Here is a 20,718-nt window from a genome sequence, read left to right as displayed (position 1 = left end):
TCATTCTTCACTGTGGAAGACACGAATAATACCCCAAATATTCATGAGAGTGACTGGGCAGAGCTGCCTATGGTATCACCAAGGAGAAGGTGCTAGGAAAACTGAATGGCCTGAAAGTGGATACATCACCTGAACCAGATGGACTACCCCCTAGAGTTCTAAGGGAGATAGTTGAAGAGATAGGGGAGGTGTTAATCGTGATCATTTAGGAATCGCTAGAATCAGGAAGGGTCCCAAAGGACTGGAAAATCACTAACATGACACCCCTTTTTAAAAAGGGAGTACAGCAAGGGAAAATTATAGATCGATTAGCCTAACCTCAGTCGAGGGTATGATCCAGGAATTCAATGTGACGGATGAGATTTTTGAATACTTGGAAGTGTGTGGTAAAATAGGGCAAAGTCAGCATGGTTTCATCAAGGGAGGTCAGGCCTGACAACTCTGCTAGAATTCTTTAAGGAAGTATCCAGCAGGTTAGACCAAGGAGAACCAATGGATGTTAACTACCAGGACTTCAAGAAGGCTTTTGACAAGATGCTGCACAGAAGGCTACTGAATAAGATGTGGCGTTAGAGGCAAGGTGCTGGATAGAAGCTTGGCTATCTGGCAGAAAGCACAAAGTGGGAATAAAAGAGTCCTTCTCAGGATGGCAGCCGATGACAAGTGGTGTTTCTGCAAGGCTCAGTGGTCGGACCACCAATTTTCACTTTATACATTAACGATCTAGTTGAACTGAGGGCATTCTGTCTAGGTTTGCAGATGGCACAAAAATAGCTACAGGAGGCGGGGAGGCTGCAGAACGATTTGGACAGGTTAGGAGAGAGGGCAAAGAAATGGCAGATAGAGTACAATGTGGCAAAATGTGAGGTCATGCACTTTAGTCGGAAGAATAGAGGCATGGACTACTTCCTAAATGGGGGAAAATGCAGAAGACTGAAATGCAAGGAGACTCAGGAATTCATGTCCAGGATTCTCTCAAGGTAAACTTTCAGGTTGAAGTCAGTAGTTAGGAAGGTAAGTGAAATGATGGCATTTATTTTGAGAGGACTTAAATATAAAAACAGTGATGTACCTCAGATGCTCTGGACACCTCTGGTCAGAATACATGTAGAATAATGTGTGCAGTTTCGGGCCCCATATCTCAGGAAGAATGTACTGGCCTTGGAGCGTGTTCAAAGGAGGTTCACAAAAATGGTCCCAGAATGAAAGGCTTAATATATGAAGAACGTCTGAAAACTCTTGATTTATACTCGAAGGAGTTTAGAAGGATGAGGGAGGCTGTAATTGAAACATACTGAATACTAAATGGCCTGGGCAGAGTGGATGTTGGGAAGATGTTTCCATTGGTAGGAGAGATTAGGACCTGAGGGCATAGCCTTAGAATAAAGGGATGACCTTTTAGAACAGAAATAAGAAGAAACTTCTTCAGCCAGAGAGTGGGGAATCTATGGAATTCATTGCCACAGAAGGTTGTGGAGGTCAGGTCATTGAGTATATTTAAGACTGAGGTTATTGAGTATCAAGGGGATCAAGGGTAATGGGGAGAAAGTGGGAGAATGGGGTTGAAAAACCTATCAGCCATGGTTGAATGGTGGAGCAGACTCGATGGGCTGAATGGCCTAATTTCTGCACCTATGTCTTATGGACAAGTGAATCCCTGCTTCCTAAAATTATTTTAGACGTCTTGTAAAGGTTTCTTGTCCACTGTCTTAGTGAGCAATACGAGACATACTCAGGAGAAGAATCAAGTGATATAATTATTTGATTACAAATGGAAAGTACGAGAAATTAGAGATTTTTTTTACTTTACATTGTGTATATTCTTTTACAAACAGACCTGTTGTAAAATCCAGTGAAATGGCTACTTTAGTGTAAAATTTGCATTCCTTTGGCAGGAACAGCTTACCTGGAAGACTTATAACACTATCAGTTTGTGATTGTGAGCCCCAAACTAATTCAGTGCTTTTCATTCGCAAAACATCACTTATCATGGGATTATATTATTTGCAAACATAATGTGGATCATTGTACAGATCAAAACCATAGATCATTTTATGTTAGATTAAATTCACAGTAGAAACCGAAATAAAGAAGTTAAAACTAACCTTTTTTCTTGGGGAGTGGAGCATGTATAAAAATAGTAAATATAGTGTCTTTATCATTGATTCTTCTATAAACACTTCCATCTACTGAAAATTCCACTTCAAATGTTTTTAAGCATCTGCATTAATCAAAAAAGAACATATTAGGCACACATTTTTAGCTTCACATTTTAAATGAAGAATATTAGTTGCTTATGCTTAAAATAGTTAAAATAAGATTCTCATTTAAAAACAATGCTGGAAAGAGTGCGAGGGAGGTTTATGAGAATAGTTCCACGAATGAGAAACTCCAGATGGGAGTTTTTGGAAAGGCATATCACAGCAGGACTTATACACTTAACGGTAAGATCCTGGAGAATGTTGCTGAACAAAGAGAATTTGAAATCCAGGTTCATTGTTCCTTGGAAATGAAGTAACAGGCAGCATTTGGTCACAGCATTGAGTACAGGAGTTGGGAGGTCATGTTGTGCTATACAGGACATTGGTTAGGCCACTTTTGAAATATTGTGTGTAATTCTGGTCTCCTCCTATTGGAAGGATATTGTGAAACTTGAAAGAGTTCAGAAAAGTTACACAAGGGGGTGTTGCCACGGTTGGAGGGTTTGAGCTATAGGGAGAGTCTGAATAGGCTGAGGCTGTTTTCCCTGGAGTATCGGAGGCTGAGGGGTGACTTTATAGAAGTTTATAAAATCATGAGGGGCATGGATAGGGTGAATAGACAAGGTCTTTTCCCTGGGGGAGGAGTGATTTAGTCCAAAACACAAGCAAAGGGTAGTGCATGTATGGAATGAGCTGCCACAGGAAGTGGAGGAGACTGGTACAATTACAATATTTAAAAGGCATTTGGATGGGTATATGAATAGGAAGGGTTTGGAGGGATATTGGGCCATGTCTGACAAATGGGACAAGGTTAATTTAGAATTTAGGATATCTGTTGGCATGGATGAGTTGGACTGAAGGATCTGTTTCTGTGCTGTATATCTCTACGATTCTATAAATTAGAACAGTTTTCCTTGGGGATGAGAAGGCAACTTTTCAAAACATGAGGGTTCTGGACAAAGTAAACAGGGAGAAACTGCTCCCCCTCATAAAAGGATTGACAATGAGAGGGCACAAATACAAGCCAATTTGCAAAAGAAGCAAATATGATACAAAAACAATTCTCATATGGTGAGTAGTTAGGGTCACTGCCTTGAAGTGTGACAAAGGCAGATATAAAGGCAGAAGAGAGACTGAAATGGAAATTGGACTAATATAAAGCTGAAATACCAGGGAAGTTTTAAAACTTGGAAAGATCAAATGGTAAACACTTGTAGCAGTATAATATATATTTTTTGAAGCAATGAGGAGGATACTTTGAGACAGCGTGACAACAAACGTCTTTGAGTTAAGGAAATTCTGCCTAATTCCAGTCCTGTGATTGTTTGATTTGCATTTTGTTATAAAGCTGTAAAAGACAGAGACATCTAGAATGTCCATGTTAACAACACCTGTCTCTCCACCCATTCCCCAATCTCTCCATGTGGGTGAAAGAACAGAAAAACCAGAAAAGCTTTTAAGAGAAATACATCAAATGAGAAAAGACTTAAGTCCACCAGATCCACTACTGAAGTTGAGCATGATCACTGTTTTACAGATGACAGTGTGTCACACATTGCTGAAACTATTAAATAGTGAGACACTATTTAATCCATCCTTCTGATCTGGATTTCTGTTATTTGGAATTCTGTTTATCTGATGGTTTATTTCCCCACCACAATGTATTTCAAACTGTCTGCCTTTTGTCTTTGTAAATGTGTGCATTGGGTTTTTTTTAAGGGGCATAGTTTAAGTTGTAGGATTAGAGAGCCTTTCTTTTCTTTGCCATTTGTTTAAGTTAAATATATTACAATAAATAGTTATTTTCTGCTGAGAAAATATAACTCGATATGAAATGCTTTTACTTTGAATTACAGTCAGTTAGGCAAATTGGTCACCTTGGTGGATTGAATGGAAGTTTATACATTTGTGACAGCACTAAATCATAATGCTCATTGTGAGCCATTGCAGCCATGATGGGCCACCATCCTTATTCTGTGATTCTGGCTTCCTACACTTTTAAGAAATACTTATAATAATTTTTACTTGGAGTATCCCTCTTTATGTCATATATACCGAGTTAATGGAAGAGATTTTAAAAATTCTACACATGCTGGTGATCAGAAATAAAAAATTGAAAATGTTAGAAATAAACAACAGGTTGTTGTGGTTCTGTACAGCGAGCTGGGAATTTGTGTTGCAGACGTTTCGTCCCCTGTCTAGGTGACATCCTCAGTGCTTGGGAGCCTCCTATGAAGCACTTCTGTGATCTTTCCTCCGGCATTTATAGTGGTTTGAATCTGCTGCTTCCGGTTGTCAGTTCCAGCTGTTCGTTGCAGTGGCCGGTATATTGGGTCCAGGTCGATGTGCTTATTTATTGAACCTGTGGATGAGTGCCATTATCCATAGATTCAATCAATAAGCACATTGACCTGGACCCAATATACCGGCCACTGCAACGGACAGCTGGAACCGGCAACCGGAGCAGCAGATTCAAACCACTACAAATGCCGGAGGAAAGATCACAGAAGTGCTTCACAGGAGGCTCCCAAGAACTGAGGATGTCACCTAGACAGGGGACGAAACGTCTGCAACACAAATTCCCAGCTCAGCGAACAGAACCACAACAACGAGCACCCGAGTTACAAATCTTCTCACAAACAATAAACAACAGGGCACACAGGATCAGAAACCCAAAAGTTAGAATTCTAAGTAGAGATGGTCAACCCACATCTCAGAATGCAGAACTATGTTAAAGGGAAAATATTAACTTGCCTTTCAGTTGTTGAGGACATTGTACATTTATATCACTAATGCATTTAACATTGTTAAATGTTACAATGCACCTCACAGGGGTATTATCCAACAAAATATGACACCTAGCACATAATATCAGAACAGATGACTAAAGTCAAAGAGATAGCATGTATCAAAATAGGGTATAGAGGCAGACAGCATAGTGCAAAGACATAGGAGTCAAAGTGGAGCAATTTTAATCATAGACTTACAAATAGCCAGGAGTGTGCAGAGATCTTGGGGAACTGTAGGGCTAGAGGAGCTTATAAATTAGGAGGGATAAGGTCATGATGTTGTCAGATTAGCAGTCAATGTAGCTTAGTGAGCACTGGTGTCCTGGCTGAATGAACTTGATGAGATTTAGATATATAAATGTGTGTGTATGTAAATAAATACATATATTTATGTATGTGTGTGTATAATATAATAATACATAATCAACAAATAAATCAATAAAACAACCAGTATTAACTTCTAGGTTAATTCAGCTTATGTCTTTTTTGTTAGTTTTAAACTAGGCAATTTTCCAGATTCTGTTCCCTGAAAAATTTAAAACTAAGATTAAGCCTCACCCATATTTGATATAGTTAGTGAAGTATTAAGATTTTACTCTGTTTACAGGTCGAGTCTACCTAGCTGTCATTTACATTAGAACCACAGAACAATACAGAATAGAAGAGGGCCATTTAGCCCATCCTGTCCATGCCAACCCAAAGACACCCAGGTGCCCTTTTCAATCTCATCTTCCTGCACACAGCCCATAGCCCTGAAGTACGTTGGTCATCTCGAAGTGAGATGCAAACTACAAAAGGTCAAAACTGCAACTAATTCCCTCAGCAAACACCCAGATACACTGAAGCCAGGGAACATTCCTAAGCGCCACTTATCTCTATGAAAACGTAGTCTGTTCTGGAATGTCAACAACTAATCTTTATATTAATTATCCCTCATTTATAATTTATTCTTTGACTAGAGGAAAGAAATAAATTTTACTGGCTGCTTTTAAACTAGTTTAGCTCAAACTCCCAAAACAAAACCAACTCTTTGAAACGCCATTATTGGAAATATTAAAAATATCCTGTCTCCAACTTTTTAGCTAGGTAAGGCCACCTGCTATTTTGTAGCTCTATCTTTCTATTCTGAGTTAATTAAATAAACATGGATTACCTTTTGAAATTACATTTCTTAAAGTACTCTAGCAGACTCTAAAAATCAAAATTTTAATGAGCTTATCTTTCTAGCTGTTTTTTTTAGGTCAGTCCGGCAGCATCCTTTCAACTGTACCACACTCCAAGCTTGCTTCAATTGCATTTACCCATTTCTTTCTGTTTAACATTAATTGCTAGAACATAAATTGTACTCCAACATATATCAACTATAAACTAGATGTGCCATTGTATATAATAATATGTGCTGCTGGGTTTAGGATAAGTTCAAATTTATGAAGTCTACCAAGAGAGTGCTGGAACAGTCAAGTGATACCACTTTCATGGATTAGGGTTTCTGCAGATGTGTTGATGCAGGACAGAGATGGGCAATATTACAGAGGTGGAAGTTGGTATTCATGGTAACGTGAGATAATGTGTTATAGGTATTTTTAGTAACTCACTTACCAGCTCACAACATTTTCTAAAACCCCATTCTCATTCATTCATTCATAACTCCTTATATTTACTACAACATGTTTTCATCCATTCATTCATAAAACTGTGATTTTGTAGTAAATTTTACTATTACAAGATAGACTTAATTAAGACACCCCTTTCAACTCTTTACTGCTTTTTCACACCTTCATTCCTTATCAGTTCCACACTCCAATCTTCTTTAGGCTTATTTCTACATCAAAAGCTACCTCTGAATAAGTGTCAATATAGTAAAGTATTCAAAACAATACCCTCCCAACATCACGTCTCTACAACTCAACTGAATCTTTGGAAACATTATTACAATATTAATCAGCTCTCACCAACCATCTCTCAGGACCTGAATAGATTACAGAACATCAAACATTTTCCTCAACTAGAATGTACTTTTTAAATACATATTAAATAGGCCCAAAACTTACAGTCAAAATAACCCTTCCATGAAACTGCATGAATGAATGAAACTTACACTGGCAAATAGTGAACAAATCTCATGACTGATTAGCAAAGTTAGATCTCATGGAATAAAAAGTGAGGTCTGCAGATGCTGGAGATCACAGCTGAAAATGTGTTGCTGGTTAAAGCACAGCAGGTCAGGCAGCATCCAAGGAACAGGAAATTCAACGTTTCGGGCCAGAGCCCTTCATCAGGAATAGATCTCATGGAATACAGGGAGAACTAGCCATTTGGATACAGAACTGGCTCGAAGGGAGAAGACAGAGGGTAGTGGTGGAAGGTTGTTTTTCAGATTGGAGGACTATGACCAGTGGTGTGTCACAAGGATAGATAATGTGTCCACTACTTTTCGTCATTTATATAAATGATTTGGATATGGATATAGGAGGTGTAATTAGTAAGTTTGTAGATGATACCAAATTGGAGGTGTGGACAGTGAAGAAGGTTACCTCAGATAACAACAGGATCTTGACCAGATGGGCCAATGGGCTGAGGAGTGGGAGGTGGAGTTTAATGTGGATAAATGTGAGGTGCTGCATTTTGGAAAAGCAAATCAGAGCAGCACTTATACACTTAATTGTAAGGTCCTGGGAAGTGTTGCTGAACAAAGAGACCTTGGAATGCAGGTTCATAGCTCCTTGAAAGTAGAGTCGCAGGTAGATAGGATAGTGAAGAAGGTGCTGGATTTGCTTTCCTTTATTGGTCAGAGCATGGAGTATACGACATTGCTTAGGCCACTTTTGGAATATTGTGTGCAATTCTGGTCTCCTTCCATCGTACACAAAAGTTTGTAAGGAGCAGATTATTTAAACATTTGCTAAAGCTGGCTACTGTTCCTGATAGGATTGAGAGTGTCTGTCCAGTCTGTTTGCATAATTAAGAGGTATTAGTCTTTTTATCTTTTAAATTAGTAAATGTTAATAAAAGTACTAGGCTTGTAAAACTTGAAAGAATTCAGAAAAGATTTACAAGAATGTTGCCAGGGTTGGAGGATTTGAGCTATACGGAAAAGCTGAAAAGGCTAGGGCTGTGTTCCCTGGAGCATCGGAGGCTGAGGGGTGACGTTATAGAGGTTTATAAAATCATGAGGGGCAGGGATAGAATAAATAGTCAAGGTCCTTTCCTTGGGGTGGGGGGAGTCCAAAACAAGACGGTATAGGTTCAGGATGAGAGGGGCAAGATATACAAGGGACTTAAGGAGCAACTTTTTCACACAGAGGGTGGTATGCGTATGGAATGAGCTGTCAGAGGAAGTGATGGAGGCTGGTACAATTACAGCATTTAAAAGGTATCTGGATGGGTATATGATTAGGAAGGGTTTGGAGGGATATGGGCCAAGTGCTGGCAAAGGGATTAGATTAGGTGAGAATATCTGGTTGGCATGGACGAGTTGGACCGAAGGGTCCATTTCCATGCTGTACATCTGTATGACCCAGGTACTGTAATCAGTTTAACATCCTCTATATTTTTATTAAGTACATGTATAATTTCTAACTTATTTAGAACCGTTTTATTACCATTTACTTACTTAAAAGATAAAAGAACTAATACCTCTTAATTATGCAAACAGACTGGACAAACACTCTCAATTCTATCAGGAACAGCAGCCAGCTTTAGCAAATGTTTAAACAATCTGCTGCTTACAAACTTTTGTGTACAATAGATAAAACCGTGCAACACGTTGATGATAGAATTATAATGTATGTAAGAACTGCGTATAAAGAAGCTACTGTAAGAACTGTACTTCAGGATTCCACCTCCCCCTCAAACTGTGCTACTAGGTTTGCTGAGTAAAGAGGCTATTTTCACCACACACTGATTTAGGTCATTAGCTGAACCCGATCCCACAATAATAAAAAAAATATTGGTTTTAAGCTCATCTCAGGACTAAATTTTCAAAAGTCTTTAGTGATTATTTGTAGATTTTGCTGTACATATTCTGGTCAGTTTTCACTTAACACACCAGTCAAATTTGCAGCCTTTAAAGGAATTTTTAAATATACATTTTACTTCCTTATTGTGCAGTCAGGTGGAGGAGGATTGCCTGTTCTAGCTGCACAATAATTTGCAGGTTGCTCTACATCTTTTCATTTCATCCACCCAGAGACCTCTGTAGACTGACAGGTCTGCCATTTGAATAGTTTGGCCTTCATACTTCCTGAAGTCAAACTGCATTCAGTTCCTTCAACTTTCTAAATGAGGGCAGCAGACCAATGTTGTCCAGCCTTGGCACTAGCCACATTAGATGCAACATTTGCAACAATTTCCAACCCTGATTCAAGCACAATCCATTATCTGTTTCTTTCACGCTGTACTGATTAAGAATCAAAGGTCATAAGGTTTCTTGAATCTTATTCAGAGGTGAAAATGGGACGAGATATTCAGCATCAGGCTGCTCAACTTTTATTCCATTCTAAATCTTGAGAATTAATTACTACACAGTACATATAATATGGTCCCTGGGCACACTTCCCGTTAAGTTGCCAAGAAGATTGGAGCAGCATTTTGCCCTTTTTCTGTGGCTGGAATGGTGGATGGAAGGATGCAGCCATCTCTAACCAAAGTTTTAATTATTTCTATTTAAAGAACTGACAACTACTTTCATAACCAATTCTTCTAGCTATCAGGAAATGGCATGCAGTATGCATTCCTGCCATACAGATGTATTGTACTTTGTATGGGAGTAGATGAAATGTCAGGGATTTCTAGTTTGTAATGTCATCCCCTCAATTCTGACTGCCCTTCTGTTATCGGCAAATGGATGGGGCAGGGTAGGCACAACAAGTGTCATTTCCAAAATCAGCAGAACCATTGGTATTCCAACAAGTGGAATTGTTTCAGAAAATAATTTTGGCATAACCAAGTACAGCCCAAATTCCAATAACTGTGCCATTTATAACACTGCAGTACACTCATTTAATTAGGACATTTGGGGTCAAAATGTCATCCAAATATCAAAATAAAGCATAGATATTTGGAGAATATACTTGACCAATTTGCAGCTTGCCATGGTTCACATAAAAGTGATAAGTAGATTGAAAGAAGAGCATAGGATAATGAGACAAGCACCTGTATCTAAAATTGAGATTCCTGCCAAGTGAAGCTAGAATACAGGGCTAAAAACCTAATATCCAACATGTTAAACAGTAGGCTTTGTGATTCCACAATCAATGGATCAAATCAAAGCTCTGCAGACTTGTTACATCCAGTCATGAATGGTGATGGACAATTACAAAAGTAACAAGAGCAGCAGGCTTCATGAGCATTTCCATCCTCAAAGATGGGAGACTAAGTGAGTGAGTGCAAAGGACAAAGACTGCAAATCATTTTCAGCCTGAATTGGCAAACAGGTGAAGAATTCAGCCTCTTCCTGAGATTGCCACCATCATAGATGTCAGTCTTCAGTTGATTTGATTCATTCATGCTATCATGGAACTACAGACTGTACTTAATAATGGCAAAGGCCCCCATAAAACTTTGACTCCAAAACTAACCATTGTGGTACAGTTACAACATTAGCATCGATTCAATAAATTATGAAAATGCCGTGTAGGACATGTCAAGACTAAAACAAAAAAAAATCCATGGCTTTAACAACCCTACTTGCATACTTGTGATCACCAGCAAAGTAATGGAAGGGATTGTCAACACTGTTATCAAGCAGAACTTACTCAGAACCTGCTCACTGATATTCAATTTGGATTCTGCCAGGACTGCTGTGTTCCAGACTTCATATATTCAAACATGAACTAAACAGCTGAATTCGAGGTTAGATGAAAGTGAGTGACTGCCATTGACATGAGGTCACCAAGATATTTCTTTAGGAGCATGAAACAACAACGGTGAACGTAGAAGCCAGGAAGGAAAAGTTGGATTGCCAGTAGTTTACTCAGAAAAGAATAAAGAGAAGAGTGCTTAACTAGATGATGAACTCAGAAAAGACAAGAAAGAAAGATCAGAAAGAAAGTAGAGAAAGATACAAGTTCAGTCTTAGGACAGGGAGAGCTTTGTTAAATGTTTAGCCCAATGGAGTAGGGAATTTGAGGATGTGCTAGAATTGGCTGATCAAATGGTGTCAATCTTGGTGATGAAGAAATCCATGAACTCCCTGCATGTGCGGGAGGTGAGGGTAGGGGTAGAGATGTTTCAGGAGGTAGTTTACAGGGGAACAAAAAGAATGCCAAGGATTATGTTTATAGCACAGCACAAGTCTGAAATGATAAGCAATTTTCACAGCTAAGAAAGGGGCCAAGTATTGCTTTGTGTGTCTAGTTAGATTTGGCTGGTCCACAGATAATTAGGATTGTTTTTCCAATTGTTTTATTTTAACCCCTTCTGTCTTGATTATGGAAATCAGAATTCTCATTATTCGTTTATTTATTAAATCAAGGATCTCTAGCTTTTTAATCAGTCCTTTCAAATTCTGCCACCTTCAAAGGATTGTTTGGATGCATTCCTGCACCCCCCTTAAACTTGTTTCATTTAGTTTATATTGCATCCACTTGGTCAAATCTAATCATGTGAATGTGCTAAATTTCATCAGCCATGTTATTGCCAATTCCACCAGTTTATTCCATCTGGAAGTCTGTTCCACTATTGTGATGACAGGCGTACTTTTCAGAAACAAAACCTATGTTTTACGTTGTGGTGATGGTCCCTTCCTAAGGTTTCTTTAGCAGATTATCTCTTGTTAGGGAAAAAATCAACAGGCAACAAAGAATTGACCATGTAATCAATGTTAAGCAATAGAAAAGGATCAACGAGAAGTTAATTACATTGGGGAGGCTGAAGGAGGATAGATTATATTCCTTGGACATGGTCCTATTGTAAGCAATTGGGGTTAGAACAATACGACAACAGAATGTATTCCTCTCAAACAGGATTCAGTTGAAATTCTGTTTGCTATGATAATTAAAGGATTCTACTCATAACGAGTTGGAACTTCTGAAATAACAAAGCTGAGGAGAGTTTCTGGATGAATGATTTCAGATTTAAAGAACATTAAGACTAGAGCTCTCTGACTCAAGACACTAGTGACATGTATGTTGAATAAAATTTTATAAATGTTGACTGGTCAGAGTAGATTTGAAGTGACTACCTTACTAAAGGTAAGTGGAAGACACAGAAATCTCAATCTGCTATGATTTATTGAAAAGTATTTAGACAAAGTGGTTAATTTTCTAACTTATGATACATCAGTTTTTTGGTGGTGCTAAGATAAGTAAGTGTAGAAGGAAATTTGAATGAAGCTTTGTTTGTGTATATGTAACTTTACATCATACTTTTAATATTTTTAACGCAACTCAGCTAAGACAGAGCACAGTTATTAATATTCTTATGTCTACTTATTCTTTGACCTTTTGCATTCTTTTAGAAAATATCTGGGTTTCATAGTTCCAAAAAATACTAGGCATATCAAGATCATAACACTACATTTCTGAATTTTGCGCATCTGCAAACTGAACTTATGCCTATATATATCCTGATTATCAATATATCTCAAAAGGTCCCAATATTGTCTCCTTTGCGAAACATGGTATTTTAACTCCCAGTCATCCTATGGATGAAAATGGAACAGTGTAGGTTAGATGGGCTTCAGACTGGTTCCACAGATCGGCGCAACATCAAGGGAACAAGGGTCTGTACTGCGCTGTAATGTTCAATATTTAAAAACACTTGCTTACCTCTAATTCACTTTCTGTTCTTTAAATAATTTCGCTTTCACGCAACCATTTTCCCTTTAATCTCAAAGGCTTCATTTTGTCTAACATTGTGCCTGTGTTGCTGTTTGATAATTAAAATGATCAAGTACTTACTTTGAATTCACGTAACTATCATCCCACGTAACAGCCACCTGTCCCAGTATCAGAGGTATAAAGCTCACACCATGAGTCTGTGAAGAGAATGACAAATCTGTTAAAAATAATATGTTATATACTTTATTTCTTTGGTAATATGTAAACTATTCAAACATGCAGCTGAACTATGTACAATCACAAAGGATTGCCAACAAGTTAACAGCCTGTTGTGTTAGACCCACAGACATCTTTTTCAAATGAAAACTGGAAAATAGAAATTAAACAATGCCTGCATCGCAGAGTTTGCTGTGATTGTTTTGGAACTCAAAGGTCAAAAGTGGAATTGAGTTGTGTTTCACTGATTTTTTCCACAAGACCAAGTGACATTTAGGAAAACAGGGTTGTTTAGAAACAAGTAACATGAACTTATTACTATTTCTAGACAAACTGGTGAAAGGAGCATTGGCCTGCAGGTTGCATAGCAACAGCTTTTGGATTGTTAGTTTCTGTTTAGCTTAAACTTGGAACTTGTACAGTTGAAGGGTGAACTCCAAAACGAGTACAAAACATACAAGTCTCTGTCCCTCCTGTAAAGTTAAAAAAAGCTCTTAAGAGTTGTGGAATAGTTTAAAAGGAAGCATTGCTCTTTCTATCCAACTCTTTCTCCGAATAATAAATGCTCAAAGACACGGAGTTGAACTGCTAATAAATAAATACGTTTTTGTGTTGTCTACTTAAAATTGTGCCTTGTTGTAACTTAAACGTAACCTGATATTTAACAGGTCAGACCTTCAGTCTGTTCTGGTGAGTGCCACTAAATTCAGCCCATTCACTCTACGGACTATTCAGACATGTCATTTTGTTGTGTAAACAAGGAGAAGACAGGGAAAAAAGTTGGATATATCTCTTGATCCAGGATTTGGACACCTAACATAAATCGTGCAGAATCATGGGTGGTTCCTGGTGGAAATTGGGCTTTCTAATGCTGTCAAAGCCCCAAGGTTTGGGACTCTTATTTCTACATTATTAATATTGTTGTCTTAAGTAATGTATCATTTAAAAAGTTTCATAATGAAGTGAAAAATGTAAAAATATTATGGTTTTACATTAAAAATTGGGATATCATCTCTTATTTACTTTATTACTTACAAACAATTTTACCCGCCAAAGCGCAACCCACCCATACCCCTCCATTTACCCCTTACCTAACACTACAGGCAATTTAGCATGGCCAATTCACCTGACCCGCACATCTTTGGACTGTGGGAGGAAACCGGAGCACCCGGAGGAAACCCACGCAGACACGGGGAGAATGTGCAAACTCCACACAGTCAGTTGCCTGAGGTGGGAATTGAACCCGGGTCTCTGGTGCTGTGAGGCAGCAGTGCTAACCACTGTACCACCGTGCCGCCCTTAAACCATTGAAACATTTTCATTGTATACTTGCATTGTATTTTGGTTCAATTCAATTCTCGTCATATTTATTTACTAATCATGCACAAATAATAATTATGTCCTTATGATTTCCAAGTACGTAGCAAACTTTGATCATTTTAGTCTCACAAATTCTAACCTGGTTTGGAGATCTTTCAGGCTTTGCACAGATGTGCAACAGATACACAGAAGGAATAGGAAGTTGCAGCTTCAGAATGATGTTGCCTTCTGGAGGAAATGGCATTGGTCCCTTAACAACAGGATCCTAATAAAAACAGAATCAAATGACCTCAGGACATTTGAATTGCATATTTGGAATATTACATTGGCGTGGATGTGACGAAAAGGTTGCCAAAAAGTGTCCCATATATAAAAATAATAGCTGTGTAAAAATGATAATAAAGACTTTAGGTCATATAGAACTTTAATAAACAAGCACTGCTGAATGTTTGTCAGAACAGATTTTCATCAAGTTTACAGTATTTTCCACCATCTGGTGTATTTTGCCTTTGTATTGGAAGTCCTGATCAATTATTGATAAAGGTCCACATTTCTTGTAAGGTACAGCAGCCATTTACAGGACTGACTCCTCTTAGTAACCCCATTTCAATCCTTCAAGAGGGTTGCATATCTTTTGTCACTTGACATACCATGGCTCTGAGGTTATGGAAGAGGTGGGAACTCCTGTGCTTGAGCAGCGCACATCTCTCAGTATTTCCTTGTGTTTTTGACCTTGAAAGGCTGCATTGAGGTTCTGCACTTGTTTTTCAGGAACCAGTTGGCATTTTTAGTTACTCTGCTGGAACTGCAGAAAATTCTCGGAAAACAAAAAAGCCCAACTAAACCCAGAATGTTCTTTTGAACTTTAAAAATGCACAAATTCCTCATGATCTACCAATAAAATCCTATATGTAAATGTAGTGCTTGGATATATAGAAACAGTTTTTTAATCAGAGTACACCAAATGTATAAAAACAAATAATAAATAATATTTCATAAATTGTGCTAATGTATCAATATTATAATTGTATGCTAGAATTGAAGTTGAAGTAAAACCTCCGTTTGTCTGATAAGATGAAACTGTTCCACTGTTGGAAAATCTGGCCTTCCAAGATTCTTCCATTGCAAGTAAGGGTTTGTGTTATTGTTGTCCAGATGGTAAATGACATACACAAGTTCTGTGGAAAGTTTAAATAGAACAACAATTGATTTTGGTGATACAATGTTACATTTGAAATTATCCTTGAAAGAATTGTAAGGAATGAAGTACATTAGCAAGTTTTTTTAAAAATCTTTAGATTTGTTGATTAAATATTGATGGGTTTTAATTCAATTGATGACATGAATGTTTCCTCTCTGTTGACTCTAAGTAACCTACATGAAACAGCTTGGATTATACACAATTAAGTTCTGCGAGTGTGAGCTAATGATACAAATTTATTGATAGTATACCAGAATTTTAACACAGAATGTGAACACATCCCCATGGGAATTCTAGCTGACAATGGGTTTAAGGCACATTTGTGTGGTTCCGGTAGAAACCCCTTAACTTTTAAAATTGAATATAATTGTCCTAATCTTGGAGTCTTTGTGTTTGGTGTTGGTACTTGAGGGTAAATTCCTTCCTGGTCTTGATCCTGCATTCTCAGTACAAACTATCCTAGCTTAGAGTCCCTACAGTATGGAAACAGGTCCATCGGCCCAAGTTCACACTGACCCTCTGAACAGTAACCCACCCAGACCCATTCCCCCACTCTATATTTACCCCTGACTAATGCACATAACACTATGGGCAATTTAGCATGGTCAATTCACCTGGCCTGCACATCTTTGGATTGTGGGAGGAAACCGGAGCACCCAGAGAAAACCCAAGCAGACACGGGAGGAATGTGCAAACTCCACACAGACGGGCGGGAACCTGGGTCCCTGGAAGCAGTGCTAACCACTGAGCCACCATGCCACCCATCTTAGATTCCAGGATGATACAGATGGGCTGGTCAGATGGTATGATCAGTAGCAAATGGAATTAAATCCAGATAAATGTGAGGTGATGCAATTGGGCAGGCCAAACAAGGCAAGGCAATACATGATGAACAGTAGGACCCTGGGAAGCACCAAGGAAGTAGGACCTTGGTATGCACATATATCTGTCCCTTTAAGTGGCCAGAAAGGTTGATAATGTGATTAAGAAGGCATATGCGCTACTTATGTTTATTAGCTAAGGCATAAAGTTTAAGAGCAGGGAGGTTATGTTGAATCTACATAAAATGTGGGTTAGGCCACAGCTAGAGTATGGTGTGCAGTACTGGAATCCACATTTTCAGAGGAGACACTAGAGAGGAGGTTTACCAGGATGTTGCATGGACTGAAGAGTTTTAGTTATGCAAAGAGATTGGGCAGACTGGGGTTGTTTGCTTTGGAGTAGATACTGGGGAGGACATGATTAAGATTATACATTAAGAGGGGTATAAACAGGCTAGACAGGAAAAAATGTTTCTCCATAGTGGAGGGATCAATAACCAGTTAAGGGACAGGAGGTTTGGAGGAGATGTGAGGACATTTTTTTTCTCCTTAGAGAATGGTGGGAATCTGGAATTACTGCCTGTGAGGGTGACAGAGCTAGAGTCCTTGATAACATTTAAGAAATATTTAGATATACATTTGTGATGTCAAGAAATACAAGGCTATGGGCCAATTGCTGGAAAATAGAACTAGAATAGTTAGGTGATTGTTTCTGACTGGTGCATATTTGATGGGCTGAAGGGCCTTTTTCAGTTCTGGAGAGCTCTACGACTCTATAACTGTGAAAGGAGCATTGGTTCAGGAACTCAAACTACAGTGCTGTAGCCTTATTTTCACCCTATATCCAACTTAGATAAAAGTGCCATTCTCCAGCAGTGAAGGACTTCAGTCTGACTATTATAAACTAAAATCACCAAAAATTACATATTTTTAAACGACAGATGAGAACTTTGCTTATTATCTTTTCTACAAGACCATTATCCTGTTAAATATCCTGAATCATATGTCCACTACAAACCCACCTACTCCCACAATTTCCTGAACAATCCTCATACGCCTCTTTCCGGTAAAGACCCCATTCCGCTCTCCCAGCTTCTCCCTCTCCTTCGCATCTATACTGATGATATTACCTCCTGTTAGGGCCCCCAGAAATCCACATTTATGTTAAACCAAGGATTCTCCAACACCATGGTAGATAGGACCCTCAGCCGTGTCCAACCCATTTCCTACACTTCTGCCCTCACCCCTTCTCTTCCCTCTGAAAACACTGATAGGGTCCCTGGTCCTTAATTTCCACCCCACCAGCATTCACATCCAAAGGATCATAAACTGCCATTTCTGCCACCTCCAGCAGTATGCCACCACTGACTCTCATTCTCCTCCCCTTCTTTGTCAGGGTTCTGTAGGCACCATTCCCTCCAGGACACACTGGTCTACTCCTCCTTCCAAAACCTACCCACAACCCTATGGCACCTTCCTATGCAATCGCACAAAGTGAAACACCAGCCCATTTACTTCCTCCCTCCTCAAAATACAAGGCTCCAGACACATCTTCCAGGTGAAGCAGTGATTTACCTGCACTTTGCTCAATCTAGACTACTATATTTGCTGCTTCTAACTCCGTACACTGGGTTAGACAAAATGCAGATTGGATAAACGCTTTGTGAAACATGTACATTCTGTCTGCAAAATTGATCCCTTGTCTTCAACTCTCAAATGATCTGCATTTAAAAACTCTGGTACTGGGTTTCTACCAACCCCTATGATTCTCAGCTTGTTCTGAAACAAAGATAATATTTTGGTGACCACTTCCCTAGAGTTGTTGATGTTTGGACATGGGAAAATCATTGATCTGTACGTAATGGGCAGATTCTCTCCTGGGACTGGTCTTTCTTTGTTCAGGACTGCTGGCATGACTCTCTGAGCTCTTCTCAAGTATGCCTACTGGATGTTGGCTCACTTGTTGCTCTTGTGCGCTGGTGGTGCCTGGACCCTGTTTCCTTTCTGGAGCTCCTCTTTCTGAGGTGGAAGCTATGAAGACTAGGTGGATCTGGTCCATGGAAGTTAAGCTCTGACCTTGCAGTACATTCCCTTCTCTGTTAGTGCTTGTTACCAAGACACGCCCCCCTTTTTATGCTGTCACATTTAGATCGCTTCTGCCAAAATCTGTCAATATTGTTTGTTACCTATCCTCTTTTCCACCATATTATTTCCCTTCTCAGAGTGGCTGGCTATCACAGGCAAAAATATACACTTGCCTTTACTGCATTTTCTTTAACCAGTGGCTTTGAAGCCCAGTGAGTTATGTATGTTAATGAGATTCTAAATGCAACAACTTCAAATTAATTTCTGATTCACCCAAATTAATTGGAGTCCCACCATGTAATTCACAAATCCGTCCTTCACAACTCCTGCCACTTGTAAAATTCAGAACTTTGGTCATGATACCAGACTTTTAGCTGTGTATATCCCAACTTCTGGCCAAATCCCATCATTAACCATGCTCTCAGTGGACCTGTACAACTACGGCCATGGAATACCAGAATAGTTACAGAACAGGACAGAAAGACTGTAGGGCCATTGTGTCTATGCTGGCTTTCTGCAAAAGCAAGTCAACTCATCTCCCTCCATACACTCTTTTTTTTAATCCAACTAATTATCAATTCTCTGTATGAAAGCAATAATCAAATCTGCTTCCAACACAGTCTCAGGCAATGCATTCCAGATTCTAGACACATTGTACAAAATCATTTTTTCTCATATTTATTTCCTTAGCCATTCATTTTAAATCACCATCCACAGGTTTTGACCTTCCCAGTAATGGCAACAGTTTATCTCCATCTATTCTGTCCAGCCCTATCATGACTGATGTATATTCTAATACTAACTTAGATCTTATTTCGACTTTTAAATGCTATTTCCTAGTGGCCAGTCACTTCATAAACTAGTTTAAATTCTTGCCCGAAACACTAGATAACCTGCCAATTAGGTTAATTCTGTATAGTCCATCCAACTTGAAGAGTATTCTCCTGCCACAGCATTTGAAATAAAAGTGCCATTTTACAACATTTGGCTTCACAGACCTAACACAGCTAACATGCCATCAATATATTTACCTTCTTGAGTGGGAAAATTAGTTAGGTTCACAGTCACAAAGGTGATATCTGATGATGTCCGATTGTCATCACTGTTGTAAATTATTATAGTAGATTGCCAGCTGTCAGAGGAAGGCAGACTTGAAGTTTCATGAATAGTTGCAAGTACTCCCAAAGTGCTATTCTCAGTCAAACCATCATCATTGGGCATCATTTCTACTTCAATTTGTTTCTCACCTGTATGTGAAAAAAATGTTAAGGGAGAAACTAATTATTTTACCATACAGATATAACACTGTCAAAAAAATTGAAATCATAAGATCAGAACAAAAATAATCATAAGAGATTTTACTGGACAGGCTGTGACAATGTTTAAGCATGTTGAATAACCCAAGTTCAATAAAGCTAAGAATGGCACAGATGGTTTTTTCTGACAATCAACAATGAATTGACAGTTTTCATTACACTCTTAATTCCAGAATTTAAAAAAAAATTGAATTCAAATTCCACCATCTGCCAAGGCAGTAGTTGAACCCCAGTTCCCAGAACATTATCTAGGGTCTCTGGATTAACAGTCCAGTAATATGCCACTAGGCCGTTGTCTCCCTTCAATATTGTCAGGGTCCATAGCCTTTGCAGTATCCAGTGCCTCCAACTGTTTCTTGGATCACGTGGAATGAATAAAATTGGCTAAACACTGACATTTGTCATATTGGGAACCACTGGAGGAGGCTGAGATGGATCATCCACTCTGTACTTGCAGCTGAAGATTGCTCCTTATAGTTGCATTGATATTGTGGATTCAAGTGCTACTCCAGATACCTGTAAACCTGTAGACCAATAAATTAGCATATTCTATTCGTGAACCAGTGAGAGAATGTGGCAATTCCAACTACAGAGGAACGTCGATTATCTGGCATTCGATTAACCGAATATCGGATTATCCGAGCAAGGTCGCAAGGTCCTGAGGCTTGGCTAACTATGTTATCTGGCATTCAATTAACCTAATGAAATACTCCCAGCCTGTGCCCTTTGGATAATCGAGATTCCTTTGTATAAAGTGCATGCTAACAGAACTATGGTTCAATTTTAAAGAGCAGAAGGAGAATTAGCCCTTGTGCGCTAGCCAATATTTATTCCTCAATTAACATCATAAAATCAGATGATCGTTACCATGTGGCTATTTGCAAGGAGGATACAATATAAAGGTAAGTCTTCTTTTCTTAGCAGTTTCAGATTAACTGAATCATGAGGGTACCTGACACAATAGTCAAGCTTTGCCTATTGGATATCA

General features: G+C 38.8%; 1 protein-coding gene across 1 annotated transcript in view; it reads right to left on the bottom strand.

The window, feature by feature from the left end:
• The window catches only part of idua (alpha-L-iduronidase), a 269,569-nt gene that overhangs the window by 9,689 nt on the left and 239,162 nt on the right, over positions 1 to 20,718 (bottom strand). Inside the window, exons 9-13 of the mRNA XM_060851644.1 lie at positions 19,446 to 19,661; positions 15,364 to 15,485; positions 14,447 to 14,572; positions 12,892 to 12,968; positions 2,106 to 2,221 (exon numbers count right to left, since the gene is read on the bottom strand). Coding sequence (XP_060707627.1) covers positions 2,106 to 2,221; positions 12,892 to 12,968; positions 14,447 to 14,572; positions 15,364 to 15,485; positions 19,446 to 19,661 — 657 coding nt within the window. The remainder of the gene's footprint in view (positions 1 to 2,105; positions 2,222 to 12,891; positions 12,969 to 14,446; positions 14,573 to 15,363; positions 15,486 to 19,445; positions 19,662 to 20,718) is intronic.

Source organism: Hemiscyllium ocellatum, chromosome 36 (assembly GCF_020745735.1).
Source record: "Hemiscyllium ocellatum isolate sHemOce1 chromosome 36, sHemOce1.pat.X.cur, whole genome shotgun sequence".
NCBI classification, from domain to species: domain Eukaryota; kingdom Metazoa; phylum Chordata; class Chondrichthyes; order Orectolobiformes; family Hemiscylliidae; genus Hemiscyllium; species Hemiscyllium ocellatum.
Note: the sequence above shows the minus strand (reverse complement) of the source record. Positions and strands in the feature narration are given on the sequence as shown.